The sequence below is a fragment of the Catharus ustulatus genome, chromosome 1 (assembly GCF_009819885.2).
Source record: "Catharus ustulatus isolate bCatUst1 chromosome 1, bCatUst1.pri.v2, whole genome shotgun sequence".
Taxonomy (NCBI): domain Eukaryota; kingdom Metazoa; phylum Chordata; class Aves; order Passeriformes; family Turdidae; genus Catharus; species Catharus ustulatus.
The window spans coordinates 56,309,664-56,325,339 of record NC_046221.1 but is presented as its reverse complement, the minus strand read 5'-3'; the positions used below and the strand labels follow the sequence as shown (position 1 = coordinate 56,325,339).

At 41.1% G+C, this 15,676-nt stretch overlaps 1 protein-coding gene across 3 annotated transcripts in view; it reads right to left on the bottom strand.

Moving 5' to 3' along the window:
* The window catches only part of GLI3 (GLI family zinc finger 3), a 213,420-nt gene that overhangs the window by 145,573 nt on the left and 52,171 nt on the right, over nucleotides 1-15,676 (bottom strand). For 2 of the 3 annotated variants that reach the window (XM_033071455.1, XM_033071464.1), the window contains exon 3: nucleotides 259-501. In XM_033071455.1, the coding sequence (XP_032927346.1) occupies nucleotides 259-501 (243 nt within the window). Of the gene's footprint in view, nucleotides 1-258; nucleotides 502-4,560; nucleotides 4,651-15,676 lie in introns of those variants that run through there. The other variant, XM_033071473.1, reaches the window with a different exon arrangement.

Below are 15,676 nucleotides of genomic sequence, written 5' to 3'. Positions count from 1 at the left end.
GGATGGCTGAGGAGGATTAGCAACAGATGAGATGTCCTGTGGAAGTCACTTTGCAGAGGTCTGCAATAATTTCTAGCTGCAGTGCAACTGCACCCTGGTTTTTAACTTCAGGAATAAAAAGAGATTGCATTTACCACAAACACCACTCCCTCAAGATAATGCACTTCTCCCTGGGGGCAATGCGAAGTGACAGAATCACGTTAAATTTCACAGCTTTCCAACTTTGCACCCCCAAATGAGCCAGTAATCAATACTCACGGTAATGAGGGTCCATGTAACCGTTTCGGGGATCCATGGTAAAGAGCGTCCCGCGGTAAGGTATGGAAGGTTCGGGAAGGTGTGATATAGATCCATGGATCTCCTTCTTGATTAATGAGGCCCTTTCCTCACTCGACGTGGAAGGCTCTTCACTGATCTTGCCGAGGCCTTGCCCACCCTGCGGCTGCATTGTGATCGCGTTCCGTCTCTCTCTGTGATAGGTCTGCCCAGGACTTTCATCCTCTGCAAAAAAACGAGGGAGAAGAAAGAGAGAAGGGAAGAAAAAAGAGAGACACACACTTTTAGCCCGTTTATAGCAAATACAATAAAGAAAAGTTCTCCCCCCACTGCCCTCCTCCTCCTCCCGGTGTAAGTTTGTGACAGGAAGTGCCTGTGTGGCTGTGAGGGATGGCCTGGGGACACTTGCCTGCTCGGAGCTGGCAGCAGTGGAGCAGTAGATCACCGTCACCCATGCACTGATGCTCCTGCCAGCGGGGCTATCAATTTTGCGGGGACAGACAGAGGCTCGTTGTTTCCCTGCCTGTGGGACAAGGAGCTGGGAGCTCCCTGATGGGGAGTCAAGAAATGATTTGTCACACAGAGGAGAAGATGAACCCCACCAGCTAGGTCTAAATCACACCCAGTCAGCCACCACAGCTCTGCAGCCCAGCTCCAGGTCCCTGGGGTTTGCCTGTGTCAGGGGCTGAAACCTCGCAGGGAGGTTGGTGGTGACCAGAACCAAGGTGGGCAACAATAAAATGGGTACAACTGCTCAAGATACAGGACCAGCAGCATCAGGCAGCCACAAGCATGGCCACCTGCTCTGACACTGTCACCACACTGGTGCCCATGCAGGATGTTGCGTACAATCCTCCTACCTCTATTTCCCATATCCACACAAACAAAGCTGCAAACTCTTAATGAACAAGGGAGAAGAAAAAGTAGGGGGAAAAACAACAATAGCTAAGAGGGTCAAACCTAAATCCTAGTTTGGAGTAAGTCTCTAGGCCTGTAGTACCACTTGTAAGGGGAAAAGGGCCTCCTGACCATGGTTCTACCAGCCTTCCTTGCAGACAGCTCCAGGACTAGGTGCTGAAAGAACTCTCTGCTCCCACAAGAATTTTAACCCCTAGGGACTACATACACCCTTCAAAAGCCAGACAAAATGGTTCTGCTCCTCAAAATCAAGATGCATGTTCCTAGGTACACTTCACATGTGCCATGTGGCAGAGGGGCTTTGCTAGGTACATAAGTCTCTAATGTAAATGCTCTCCTTCAGTTGCATTATTGGTTTAAAATAGATACGTTTCTCTAAACAAGCATGATTCCTTGCTGGCTGTAATCCTCGGCCAATACCAATGCTCCAGGTACAGCCTTGTTCCATCAACCACACTGCACATGCAAGTGTATGCCTATATATCTTGAAGGAATACTAAGACTCTTCATTTCAAAGTTGCTCTGCAATTCTGGAAGCACACAAGGAATCTCAAATAATTAAATGCTGGGCACAAAAATGGTAACTAGAAAAGGAAATGAAAACACCCTTAGGAAATAGAACTAAAGTGCTCTTACTGTAAAATCCACATGCAAGGAAGAATGATTGACACCAGCACCAAGACTGCACTTTGGTTGTCAGAGATTTGAGGTCAGGGCTAAGTTTTCACTTGTACCTTTCCCTGGTGTACTTGTTCACACAGCAAAAGCTGCAGCCAGCAATTCACCAGGTGACTACTTTCAGCAAGCCTGACAGAAGTGTAACTCAACCTATGTGCCTTTGTAGAATTAGATTAGAAGCAGGCTCTGTACACACTGATACCTGGCCATTATATGTGCAAACTAGCCACACTATTGCTTTGCATGAAATGCTAACCAGTTTTTCCCTGCCCCCTCTCCCCACAAGTACCAACAACAAAAAAACTCAGCAGCATAGCCTACTGAGCACTTAATTATTTTTCTATCTCCAAGTATTACAGCAACCAGGGTTTGCTGACTTATCAGCATCTTCCAGGGACAGAATTCTTTTTGCAGTCAGTAATTTTACTTACTGAGCTTTTCCAGGGTTGGGTCTGAGGAGAAAGAGTTAATGGAAATAGACAACAACATTACAGAGTTTAAACCCTTCGCCCTTTTCTACTTTTTACTAATATGCACAGGCACTGGTCCCTGCTCTGGATTAGCAGGGTTTAAGGTTTCAACTTTTTTCACTGAAGCTGGTTTTAGTTAGAGAACTGCAAATCAGGGACTAAAACTTTAAAACTTATGAGGTTTTTAGAAACCCGCTTGTATAACTAAAAAGAAAAGAAGAAATCACCCCAAAGATATATTTTCCATCAAGTTTCTCTTTAGTCAGAGTCTTTTGTCTTTTATGTTACATTTCAACCTAGAGTGAACTTTCACTGATGAGACCTAAACTCCTATAAAAACAGGGTATTACACTCCATTTGAAATTCTGACAGACTGTTAAGTAGAGCAAGTTAACCAGTGCTACAACAGTTCAGAAAGAAGAAAGCTAGAGTGATTTGTGGGGCTGTATAATCACTCAGATGATCAGATAGGATTTCAGTTCTTTTACTCTTCCATATAAAGATAATATTTGTTAAAACTGCCATCCTGGGATACAACTAGAAGCTGACATCTGTTTGCAGAGTCCACTTTCATACTTTTCTTCTCAAAATATGCATGCGTCATGAATCAAGGCACTAGTAACTATTATGGAAAATCCTGATTTTTCAAATTGCTGAATGAAATTCAAACCCTACTTTCAGTAACTTAGAAACTAGAGGGAAAATAGGGCTTGTTTTAACAAGCTTTTCCCTTTTTTCGTTACTTGAGGAAAAAAAAGAAAACATAACTATTTTGCCTTCTGCATCAACACTCTCCCCATTATAAAGTTGTTGCCATGTGCCATTATAAGTCAAAAGTTTCTGTGTGTTTTCTGCCACACAAAAATTGACTCAGAATTATTTAACTAAACATGGTGGCATTTTTGCAGTAATAGTAAGGCTTATTTGTCAACCAAACAGCTTGCTAAGCGTTGACTTCACACCACCAGGTTGCTTGTGATAGGGGGCAGATGAGAGATTTGATAGTACCCATGCTCCAGGACACCAAGAGATGAGCAGCTTGCAGGAGCTCCCCCGGCATCAGGCGGGAAATTCCTCTTGCAGTAACGTTGCTGACTCTCACGGCAGGCGAGCCACTCCAGTGTGCCAAAAGGGGAAAGATGTCTCATCTTGTTCTGGTTCAACTGAAGCGTTCAATAAAGTTTCAAGAGTAAGAATGGGCAAGGTGTGCCAGGCCAAATTATTGACAGAAACACACTGTCTACCATGGCAACAAGTGGGATTCTAAAGCAAAAATGTAAGCAAATAGCTCACTTCTCCAGCAGCATCTGCCAAAGGGGTTTTACAGCCAAATAAGCGACAATCGTTCTGTTACTGCTCTGCTCTAAAAGTGATCAGCTTTAGGGTCAAAAGAAACTTCTGATTTATTTAAATGTTGTAGAGAGACAAATGCCAAAGTGAAAGGTGAAGTTGGTGGCAGCCCAACTCCAGCATAATTCCTCTCACCATTTGCCAGTGTAAGAGTGAAGGGTTAAATAAGAATAGAAAAAAGCAATCATGCCCAAGAGCAATCTGCGTAAGCTTCTCTTTCTTCACATACACCCTTTCTCTGACTGAACAAGGCAATAGTCAGAGACACATGTTAGAAGTGCCCAGTCTTGAATGATCGCTTTAATCCAGGATTCTCACATCCACTGAGAAATACCTGATTTAGTCCTGCTATTTTGATCAGAAGCCAATTTCATTAGAAGTGCAGAGCTCCTCACTTAATGGAGCACCTCTCACTCAATCAAAAAGCTTTCTCAAAAAACTCACACTGGACAGCATGCCTGAATAAACACACTTTTAATTGCACAGCTAATTTATTCATAAAGTTTTTTAAAAATCAGCACAAGCCAAAACTTAACACAAAAATCCTTTAAACTTTCTTTATCCATTGAACTTTTTTGCCTTTTTTTAACATAGACCAAAACAAAGTAAAAGCTATTTTACTTTAAACCCCTTAAAGTCAGAAACTGAAAAAAAAAAATTTTAAATCTATTGATAGAGCAGATTAAAAGTCAATCCCAACACACTTCAGAGACACCCCTGATTAAACAGGACAACACCAGCCCAGTTAAATCTCTTTATATATAAAGTTCCATCACCATATTTCTGCTAGCAACTTTCAGAGAGCATTACTATCTCATGAAAGATCTGATAGCACTTCAGCTGAGTAGGAGAAAAAAAAGGTACTTACAACTCAGTTCAAGAGACCCTGGCTGATGTTCCCTCTAAGCTCTTCTCTTGACCAAAATTCTTTGGCTACCAGGACATGGGCATTCCTCCCTCTTTTCCTCTCTCTCCCTTCTCCTCCACCACCCCCTCCCACCCCCATCTCCCTCCCTCTCTCTCAGAGGCAGTGCTTCTCCCATTAGAGGAATTAAAAGTGGTTGGTGCCATGCTAAATTTAACAAGCTCATTAGTATTCTTCCTGTGTGCTTCCTAGTGAACTCTCCCTATTCAAGCAGCTCTCTCTAGCTGAGGGGTCAGGCGGCTAATCATTAAATCAAACTAATGTCACCCTATCACAATCAGCCTAAGAGAAGGAGGGTTTATTATTTCAGTTTATGCTAAATAAACGGTTTTACAAATGGTCTCCAAGCAAGGTCAACAGCAGCTTCAATTACAAGACAAACTTAACAAGAGTTGCTATAAACCAAGTGCTCCATATTGACCTAAGCACAAGCTCCACTCTGCATATTGCCACTAGCAGGATTGTACAGGAATGCATATTGTAAAATAAAGGAAAGGGTAATCTTTTCTTTGCAAGAATTTGTGACTGCACAGAGACTGCTCATTCACCTCTCCCCAACCAGATTGCTGCTCAGCTCAATTCACCCCACACAAAGGCTGAAGACCAGACCTCAATGGACCGAGTGAAACATGTTCAAAACTAGGCTCTCTATTGTGACTGAATTTCTTAACATCTTTTCAAAAAGCGGAGAATGCCTTGAGGCTAAAGGAAGAAACAGGCTAATGGTGAATTGGGAATACTGAGCAAATTTCAGAGCCCTTTCCTCCTAGCTTTTGAGGTTGAAAGCAAGCTCTTTCCTTTCAAGTTTCAAAGTCCTTTTTCCTCCCGCAGTGTCACAGAAGGATTTGAAAAGAAGGTAATTGTGCTCACAGTCCCCCTGATCAGAGCTTACGTCCTATTTCTGGTATTTCAGAATACTTCTTGCAATAATGGTGCATATAGCTCAATCCCTTAACCGTCCTGCACTCTGCAATTGCTCATTAAATGAACAATTGCTGGTATAAAATGCCTTTTATGTTCAAGGTCTGGATATAAGATAAGCATTCTAGTACTCTAAATTTGGTTTACTAAGGAAACTCTCCATCATTAAATTACAAAACTGAAATCAGAATATCAGTCTTTCCCAGAAAAGTAGCATTTTAGATGCTGTGAGCCAGAAGGAAGGGGGAAGGTGGAATGTAAAAAAGATGGACTATTTAGATTCTTAGATACCTAAGTAAGAAAGCAATTTCCTTCCCATTTAAGAAAGTCTAAGTTTTTGACACCTGATATTTTCTTCCTTGAAATGATGCAATAGAACAATTGCCAGGCTGATTAGGACACCTGTACCTGAACCTTCTTGCATACACACACTTTTCACTACTCTCTGACCACCTTAAGAGCAACACTAGGGAAACAGATCTGTAGGATTGTGCTTGCCTTTAAAAAGAGCAGAATGTTGTTGTAAGCAGAATTTTGTTTTGGGTGAGTACAGTAGTTTAAATTGGACACCCCTGGTCACAAGTTTGTTATTTTCCTGCATTTGGAGCAACTGTACAAGAAGCACTCTGGAAATACTAACACAGATATGACGGACAATGCTCATAATTGGTTATAAAAATAGACTCCAATCACAAGAGAGACTACAAAATCTGCTAGATAACAATACTGTACTCACTTTATTTGCAATGCCTAAGCATACCTTATACAAGACTTTTGCGTTTATAAATAACATACATTATTTGAGCTTACCACTGAAAATGTATAGTTTTCTATTCCCATTTGCAACGGATTTTTAGCTTAGTTATTTTTTATTTATACTATGTATAGTATTTTCCAAGAACTGATTTGTGATCTTTGCAATATGAATACACAGCTCTTTTGTGGTTTTGTTTATTTGTTTTGAAAAACATGTTATATTCTTTTGTTGCCAACTCTAGCTTTCACTGGAAGCAAAAGGATTTATCAACAAAGAAGAGAGGGGACCCAATCCCTACAATACCTACCTAATACTCCATGCCCACTCCTTATTTTCCTCAAATGACACATACATTCCTTTTTGCTGCAACTGCTGCACAGCTCAGTTCAGTTATGACTTTGGAAACAGAACCTGATCATGCATTCCCTCAGAGTCAACGGCAGAGTTCCCACTGACCTAGGCAAGACAAAACTGGGCCTGTACAGAGTTCACACTGCTCCAACACTAAACCAGCAGCACATTGTTACTGGGAGAACATCGCTCACAGCCTTTTCCAAATGTGTGAATAACTCTTCCCCAAGACTGATGGAGAACCTGAGAATGGCATGAAGCAGCTTAAAAAACTCAGGTAAACTTTTTCAGAGCCCTAAATCAGAGAGAGCCTTGTTAGTAGCAATGTCTTTATCTTAATTTATCTCAATCCAGATGAATTCACAGTGCTTGTTATCTCCCCAGCCACTCCCAAATAAAACTAATTGGCTGAAACAAAACAGGAAATTATGTAAAATAAAACCACCTTTAACATGTCATACAAGCAAACACCTACTGTTTTTAACTGAGAGTCTGCATCTACAAATCCCTGCATCAGATCTATAGGGAAATGCTAAAAAATCTCATATAAGCTGAAAAAATCCTACTGAGGAAACAAGAAGTAGCTGTAGACACAGCTACCTACACGCAAATGCAGAGTTCTGTGGAAACATCCTTTCAATCCCAGGACTCAGCCTCATTTGGCAGACAAAGAGGGCAGGAGGCAGGGCTGGGCTGCCTTACACATGATCTTGCACCTTGCTGATCATTCAGGACACGTGGGAGAAAAAGGAGTAACATTTGGGCATATGCCGAAGTTACTAACCTGACACTTGAGCCATCCCACTCTCTTCAATGACTTCGGAGCAAGCTGCCAAAGTCGCTTGCTGTGAACCAGATTCCCACAGTATCCTGTTGGCCAAGTTTGCCTCGAGCTGCCCAGCTGAACAACCAACTAGGCAAGATGTGGAGCTTGAACCCCTGCAATGCCCAGCTGCAGCCCCAACTTGCAGGGCTGAGTCTCTGGGATGCTAACAGAGGGACTAATTCTCAGCAACTTGCAAGGTCAGTCTCTGAAGATGTGGGAGCCTCACTTCTGAACAAGCCCCTCTCCCAGCCCGTTTCCACACGGGCTTTAAAATAACAAAAACAAATAACTTAAATCAAAACAGCTGAAAACCATTTTCTCCCTTCCCAAGTTCAGGGCTGCATGTTTCTCCCGTGGCAGATAGTGGATTATTGCAGTGACACTAACACCGCTGGCGAGTGCAGCCCCCAGCATTCTGGTTTAGGTGTTAGTGACAACATTGACTGCAGCAGGAGAAATACTAAACCCTGCACCTAGGTACCAAGCAGGTGGCAAGATTTTAAATTTACCTCCATGGGGCCTACAAAGCCCAAATTTTCCTCGCTTTACTCACACTAAAATTCTGGGGATTCACTGAAACTACTTGTGCAAGTAGAGCAAGAAGGATTAATGTCCAGCAACAGAAAAGCTCCAACCATTGGGCACAGATAGTCAGTCTGGAAAATGTGCTGAAGATGTTGGTTAGCACATGGAAATGCTGTATCATTAGCTTGATGAGAAAGGGGCTCTCAGTAGTACCAGTGCTTTGAAATTCCAGCAGACAAGAAAAAAAAAGCCATAATGCAGAAGTAGAAGACATTTGGGCAAAATTACCATATAGCCTGCCATTTCTCCTTTTAAATTTGCAGAACGAGAAGGCAGTTAAAAGCATTTCCCTTTCTTGGTATAATAAATTTTATGTTTTGATTTAGCTACTTGAGGACTGGGAAACTCAAATCAGAAAAAATATTTCTTTCAAGAACAAACTTACTTTTTCATTTCCCCTTTCAAAAACCTGTTCTACCTTACAAAATTCAGCAAAGACTGCAAATTACTATGCAACAGCCTCAACAAACTAGAACATTTGCTCAAGGTCTGCTGATCAGGACTAAATCTTGAGCTTTGCACTTTCAGAATATCTCCAGGATCATTGCCCTTCTCCAATATCTAGACTGTTCAAAGAGCCAAGAGAATCAAATATAACTAAAAGACAACAACAGACATCAGGATCTGACCTTTGGCAACTATTTTTCAGAAGGAAAAAGCTCCTCAGCCTATTGTAAAACTCTCAAAAGGATCCTGATTTAAAAACATTATGAAGTTCCTTCCATTAGCCACTTACTAGACTGTTAGTCATTGCTTACTTTGAGCAGGCTAATTAGTTACATCAAAGGCACTACAATAAATTCCCAGGAGGGTTTTGGGGGGGATATATTTCTCAACCATCTAATAGCACATTTATGCCTATCTGTGGGTAACTGCCTCATTTCACTCAGACACTGGGGGACATACTCAGTGCTGTCACTTTCTACCAAGCCAGCAGCAAGACCAGGCCTTAAAGCTATTTGAAGCCCGATATAAATTTGATTAACCATGCTTAAAAGCCACAAAAGAGTGAAAGAGGCATTATAAACCCTTTGGTGTACCATCTCCTTTTGCAGCATCTACAGCACAGACACCTTAGTCTTAAGAGAATAAAAAAACCCAGTTATCTATAGTGTTGCATATAAACAGAATTATATTTCTTCCTTTTTTCCTTGGGTGAGTTCAAACTGCTATATGGAATCATTAGCAAATCACTAAAGTGCTTTGCAGCAACCCAGACAAGCCTTCAGTTTAGATGGCATATATCATCTATTTAGTTGCAAAATTTACTTATTGCTGCGTCCTTTTGCACAGTTGCAGTAAGACTTTTGTTTCCATTATATCCCTGCACTTCTGGTCCCTGAAAAATACCAGTTGTTTAAAAATATGTCATGGGTTACTCTGCCCTGATTTACAGTGGCTGCAATCTCTGAACAATGATTTCACCGAAGTTTACTTAGGGCAAAATTTGAATGCCATATACATTTCTCTGTGCAGATGTGTACGTACTGCTACATACAAAAGTGTGGACACAGCACTCGTAAATTCAGTTCCACCTTACATTCTATAAAATCCAACCAATTACAGATACATTATATATGATGTCGCCAAATAAGTGTCCACACAGGCAGGCTGGATACCTGAATGTAGAAATGAGACTTTTCACAGTACTCATCAGTGGTCTAAATATTTCCGAAGAATGCTGCAAAACAGTCGTAAGGTTTATAGCAAAGGATGTCTTCAAACAAAGAACTCTCGAGCCCTGTACCTCAAACAATGTGATGCTTTGAATGACCTTCTGGACATTAGTGCACTACTTTAGAAAAGCAGAGCTACTAATCCATAGATTTTGCAAAATATTCCTTTTATCAACACTGCTTTTTCTACCAGGAATATATTCTGAAGGCCCCAAATCTGGCCTGTTTACCTCTAAAGTTAAAGCTCAGGAGCTTTCCTCCCTGCCTGGAGACACTGCTTACAAAACAAAAAAAACTCTCCTTAAACCTTAAGATCTTGACCTTTCCAAAGATCAATTTGTTTTTTCTCCCCTCTGTCCATTTTCTTCTCAGTTTTCTCCACTAAAAGGGATGTACAAGGATGTATCTCTCGCAGAGGTGCATGCTGCCATAATCTCATGGTTCCTGCCTTCACATTCCAGTCATCAAAAATACTAACAGCCACAGCAAGCAGCCTGGGTCCAGTCTGGCAGCAGAATGGATGCATGCAAGTGGGCATGGAGATTGGAGAAGGAAAGGACAAACAAAGCAAATTCTTCATACCATGATTTCCCCTCCCCTCACCTAGGGGATGGAATCCTCTCAAAAGCTTTGGATCTCTGGATGTGTGGAGTTGGAGAATTAAGACAACTGACGACCACTCAGTCAGTGCCTCTCTCCTCGCTTCGTCACTTCCACTGCACACTTCTGGCCAGGTAGAAAAGGCAAGAAAGCCGATACACACCAGCTTTTTCCAGCTTCTCAACACAACCTCACAGGAACTGAATGCCAACCAGATCACTTTATGGATTAAAACAAGCTGATGGTAATGTTTTTTGTTGAGTTTCAGGGATGAGCAAAACTGGATTTGACTTTGCTTTTTTGATTATTTATGCATTTGTCTTTCTAACCTTAATGCTGGGTAACAGATTTTTAAAGATAGTGGAATATTGGCCTCAAGCTTTTAATGATTAACTGCATACATGTACTTAGGTGCTTATAACTGCCTTAAGTACAGTAATTTCATGACTATAAGGTGCACCCTTTTGACTAAAATTTTGGTCCGAACCAGGAAGTGTGCCTTATAGTCCGGTGTGCCTTATATATGGACAAAGTTGTGAAATTTGACAACCCGGAAGTGCGAGCTGGGAGAGCCGTTGGGGGAGCCGGTAGTGCTGCGGCACTGCCGAGCAGTTCGGGCTCCCAGCGTCGTGGTGCAGCTCGGGCTCCCTGCACTGCAGCAGGGCACAGGTTCCCGGCACAGCAGCACTGCAGAGTCGCCCAGCAACGTGGGGCAGCATGGGCTTTCGGCATCCCAGCGTGGCTCAGGCTTCCAGCAGCATCGCGTGGCACGGGCTCCCAGCACAGCGGCAAGGCACAGACGCCTGGTACCGCGGCGCAGCATGGGCTCCTGGCACCGCCAGGCGGCTCGGGCGCCCGACACCAGCGGCAGCCCCAAGTGGCACCGAGCCCGCCCGACCCCAAACCAAGCCAGTAAACCCCACGATCACACGATTCCATTACTAATTCGTTATTTTGTTGAGTGTGGTGCAGATCCTCACTGCAAAAAAGAAGTGTGCCTTATAGTCCGGTGTGCCTTATATAATGTACAGATTTGCGACATTTGCCAACTCCCGGAGGTGCACCTTATAATCCGGTGCGTCTTATAGTCGTGAAATTACTGTAATATTGTATATTTCCATTTACCAAAATGCAATGGGCACCTGAGATCATAAACACAGCCAACTCAGAAAAACAATGCTCTGTCCACAATGGCAGAACAATTTAAAACAGCACTCTCCTCCTACTATACTAGCCATGCGAGCTCAAAATGGGCATTCTTAAATTGTGAATCAGGTTTTGCTGGCTTAATATAGACACAATTTGGCAGAAGGAGATTTCAACATTTCCTTATTATTTTTTTTTCATTTGTGTTCTTGTATTTTTTTCATTCTGCAGTCTCAGGCAACATCCATTTAAAAGAAAAATAAAATTTCATCCCTAAAAAACATAAAATTTGTATGGAAGGAAGGCTGGGGAAGGGAAAGGGAATCACCTGCAAAGTTCATTTGGCTATGTGCAAAGCAAAAGAGAAAAAAAAATCCCTGTGCAATTCTGTGACTTATGTGTGCTGCAGAGGAATGCATAACTGTAAGTCTTCTTCATTCACCAAATGCATAAAATACTGATAACTGGTTTCATAAGAGAAAAAGTATTTTTATACAGCAAGTAAGTGCAGTGTGATTGAAGGATTCAAAGTCCATTTAATTTATATACAGAAACATCCACTTAGATTTGAAGGCAAAATGTGTTGAACTTAGCCCAAAGCTGCCCTACAATTCACCCTGCACGTTAAATGTTCCAATTCTGAAAAAACAGAGCTTGCCTCCCATTTGTATTACATCAAATGCTTGTCCACAGCTTGCATAACTTGTCCACAAATACATAACTGTTGACTAATAACTATTTACCATGTCCCTCTGAAGGCTGGGGGGGGGAGAATGGAAAAAAGACATAAAATCAGAAGAAAACTAATAAATCAATATTTAAGGGGTTATTGCCCTGAAGTAAGTTGGCCTTATTTCAGACCCCTGCTATTCTTTCAGCAGCAGAGAAAGCTCATCCAAAATACTGTGCTTCATCCACTTCATAACAGCCACCATAAGAGCTGAATCATGGCTTTTCATAAACATGCCGAATTATTGAATAAGTACACCTGATTTACCAGCTCTCACCAGGCTGCTAAATAGTCAAAGAAGCTTTTTCTCCAAATAGTAGCCATGTTCTTTCTTCTCCAGTGCAGGACAGAAGTTCCATCTTGCTGGCACCAACAAGAATTCATCTTTTTCCTTTATAAACCATAGCCTTTTGGAACCACAACATAGATACCTCCTACATTATACTGTCAAATTCATCAAATTAAGAATAATACTTTTATGCTAATCTCATTTTTCATACCAGTTTTACCACAAGTCTTGTAAACATGAAAACTAGAAGACAAGTTCTAGTCTAGATACCTCCAGGTACTTCATTTGTGCCACAATCATTTGTTGTATTAACACATCCTCCTTGCAGAGGATACCAGATTTAACACATTTGTCCTATAAAATTCAATTAACCATTTCAGATGTACCCGAGTTGTAACATCAAAACCAGCTAGCTTTAAAGAAGAAATTCCCATTAGAAATTGCAATTTTTTCATGGCAAAAAGACTGACAGTCCACAGCCTTCTCACAGCAGAATACATATTGGGCTTGCTTGTTGCAAATCCTTTCTAAAGACTAGAAAAAAATCTTTTCCAAAGCAGCAAGGTTACCACTGTCAGCTGTACTGAACTACATACTTCCCTCTCTTTCGGGTCTTATCTTCAATAATCATGGAAACAAAGATGTAAACTTGGACATTAAAGAGTGTTAACATCAAAGTATATGCACTACTTTTGATATTAACCAAAGCCTTGAACCAGCAATCTAACTGGCACAAATCAGGGGTGTCTATGTAATTTCAGAAACAGCTGAACTGATCTTTGTGCCATGACCTGCATTTGCTCACCGACTTTTCAAAGAACAGTATCCCTGTATGTTTTTACAACTACCTGCCAATCAAGAGCAGCACGAATCCAAATTCACTTCTTGGCATTTTCACTACTTATCTGTCCACATTTCTCAACACATTTCTTTCTTCAATACATTTTAAAAATTTTAACATTTCCATCCAGAGCAAGTTCTGTGCATTGGATCAAATCATGGCCTGTATAAGATCCCTGCCTTTTGGTTTACATAAAAGTCATTGTATATCACAACTCAGATTTAAAAAAAAGAATATACAAGGGCATAAATAAATTATGTAAATAGATGTCAATAATAGATTGATATTTGTTTATTACCTCACCTGTATTCCCCCATCCTCACTCTCATTCCATCTATCATCATATTTATCACTCTTATGGTCTGCATATCCCAACAGAGGATTTAAATTCTCTCATCAAAGAATTTAAGTAAAAAAATAGGCTTACAATCTCCTAACCTTCCCTATTTCCCACAAAAATCTGGGTTTTCATCAGCAGTCACAGACACTCCCCCTTGTTGAAAACCATTCCAATGCCATCCTCATAACTTGCATTCAAATGAGTCTGTGCCAGAACTTAAGGACAACAGCCTTACAAAAGGCCAGTGAAGACACTGAACTAAGCAAGTGACGTACAGAAAAGGCAATGCAAAAAGTGCAGGTAGATAGCTGGACAACACTTTGAATTTCAACTTTTCCTTGTGCTTTACCTTACCAGCTTAGTTCATACTTAGGTCTACACAAGACTCTCAGAACATGTTAACTCAAAATATGTCATAAAACTTTAGCCAGGACAACACATCATGGCTTGAATATATAGCATATATGAACATATAGCACATATGCATATAGCGTATGTATCTCCAGTTATAAGTACAAACTTCAAAATAAATTAAAAGAAGACAGGAAAGAACAAGCTCAAATTTGGATTCCTAGCATTTTTGGTACCCTATTAATGTTTTATATTAACACGGCAAAACCCAGGATGCTAGAATGCATGCTGTGATGCAACATAATGCATTACATAAGTGTACTCAGAGGGATGGTTCTCCTCCCATAATACAATGGTTTTTTTGCCTCATTTCTGAGAGAAACAAGACTGAATAATATCAAGGGAAGGCAGAAAGGAGTTTGGTATCTATTCTACATATCTTTGAAACTCATTGATTGGATTAAACCATTTTTGTCTGAGGCAAGAGTTTCTATACTAGATTTCTACCAAGAAAAAGGCAGCATCTGGGTGGAAGAGATGCTGTATTACCAACCCTCTAACATCAAGTTTGCAGACTAATTTTTCTACATCATACAGAAAGCATTAAGGAGCAAGGTGTAACAAACATTCCACCAGAAAAAAAACTTTCATCAGACTCAGCATCTTACCAGAGACCAGAGAATCAACACAGAAAGCCATGCCCTGGAGGCAATTCCCAGAAAGGTCTATTTCTACTCCAAGCAGCTCTGCATTTTGAGCAGACCTGCTGATTAGGGATGTGATCTGAAGCAAGTTTCCAGGGCAAATCTTATAAAAAATCAGCACCAGAGTGCAACAGAATTACATGAGGTTCTGTAGGCTTCAGCAGTATAGAATGATTCAAACACTTACAGTGCTTGCAAGTTACTAAGTATTCTCTTGAGGACTAAGCATTTGTCTTCCACAATCCCCCTCCACCACTGAGGAACAGACTGCCCAGCATACTTTCATCTACCCAGCAGGCTATCAACCACCCATGAAACTATATGCAGGTGTGAAGATGGAGACCAACTATAGAGTCTGTTTTGCCAGGCTCACCATAAATTTCATCACAAATGGAAAAACTATACAAGCACAGCCTTTATGAAAAGCAGCAAATAAAAGTGTGGTCCAGGAGTGATCATTGCCATCTTCATAGACCAGGAGCACAGCTGCAGAAATACCAGACTTGTATAACAGAAGCTGGGTTCACTGGCAAAAGGGCTTTCTTCTCAACTTCTCAACAAGACCTCTCTTCACTTCAGCAGAAACAGGGAAAAATGGAGGGGAGTGGGCCCAAAGGAAGCTGCGAACAAATTGCACCTTAAACCAATAAAATACCCATGGTCCATTAAGTTGTCTCATTATTGAGAAGTCAGCAATTAAAATTTTAACGGCATGCAAGCAGGTTTCTAAATCATTAGGCAACAGAACACAGTGTCAACAATATCACTGAACAACCACCACTGCTTAATCACTTAGGAGTCTGTCCTGCAACTATTCATCTGAGGACCACAGAAGTCCTCAGCCCAGTATACCACTGGAACTACCTGCTTTGTAGCAGTAGGTCATTAATTTATCTTCCCTCATCTCAAATTGTAATGTTTTACCTGTAAGGACTTGAGAGT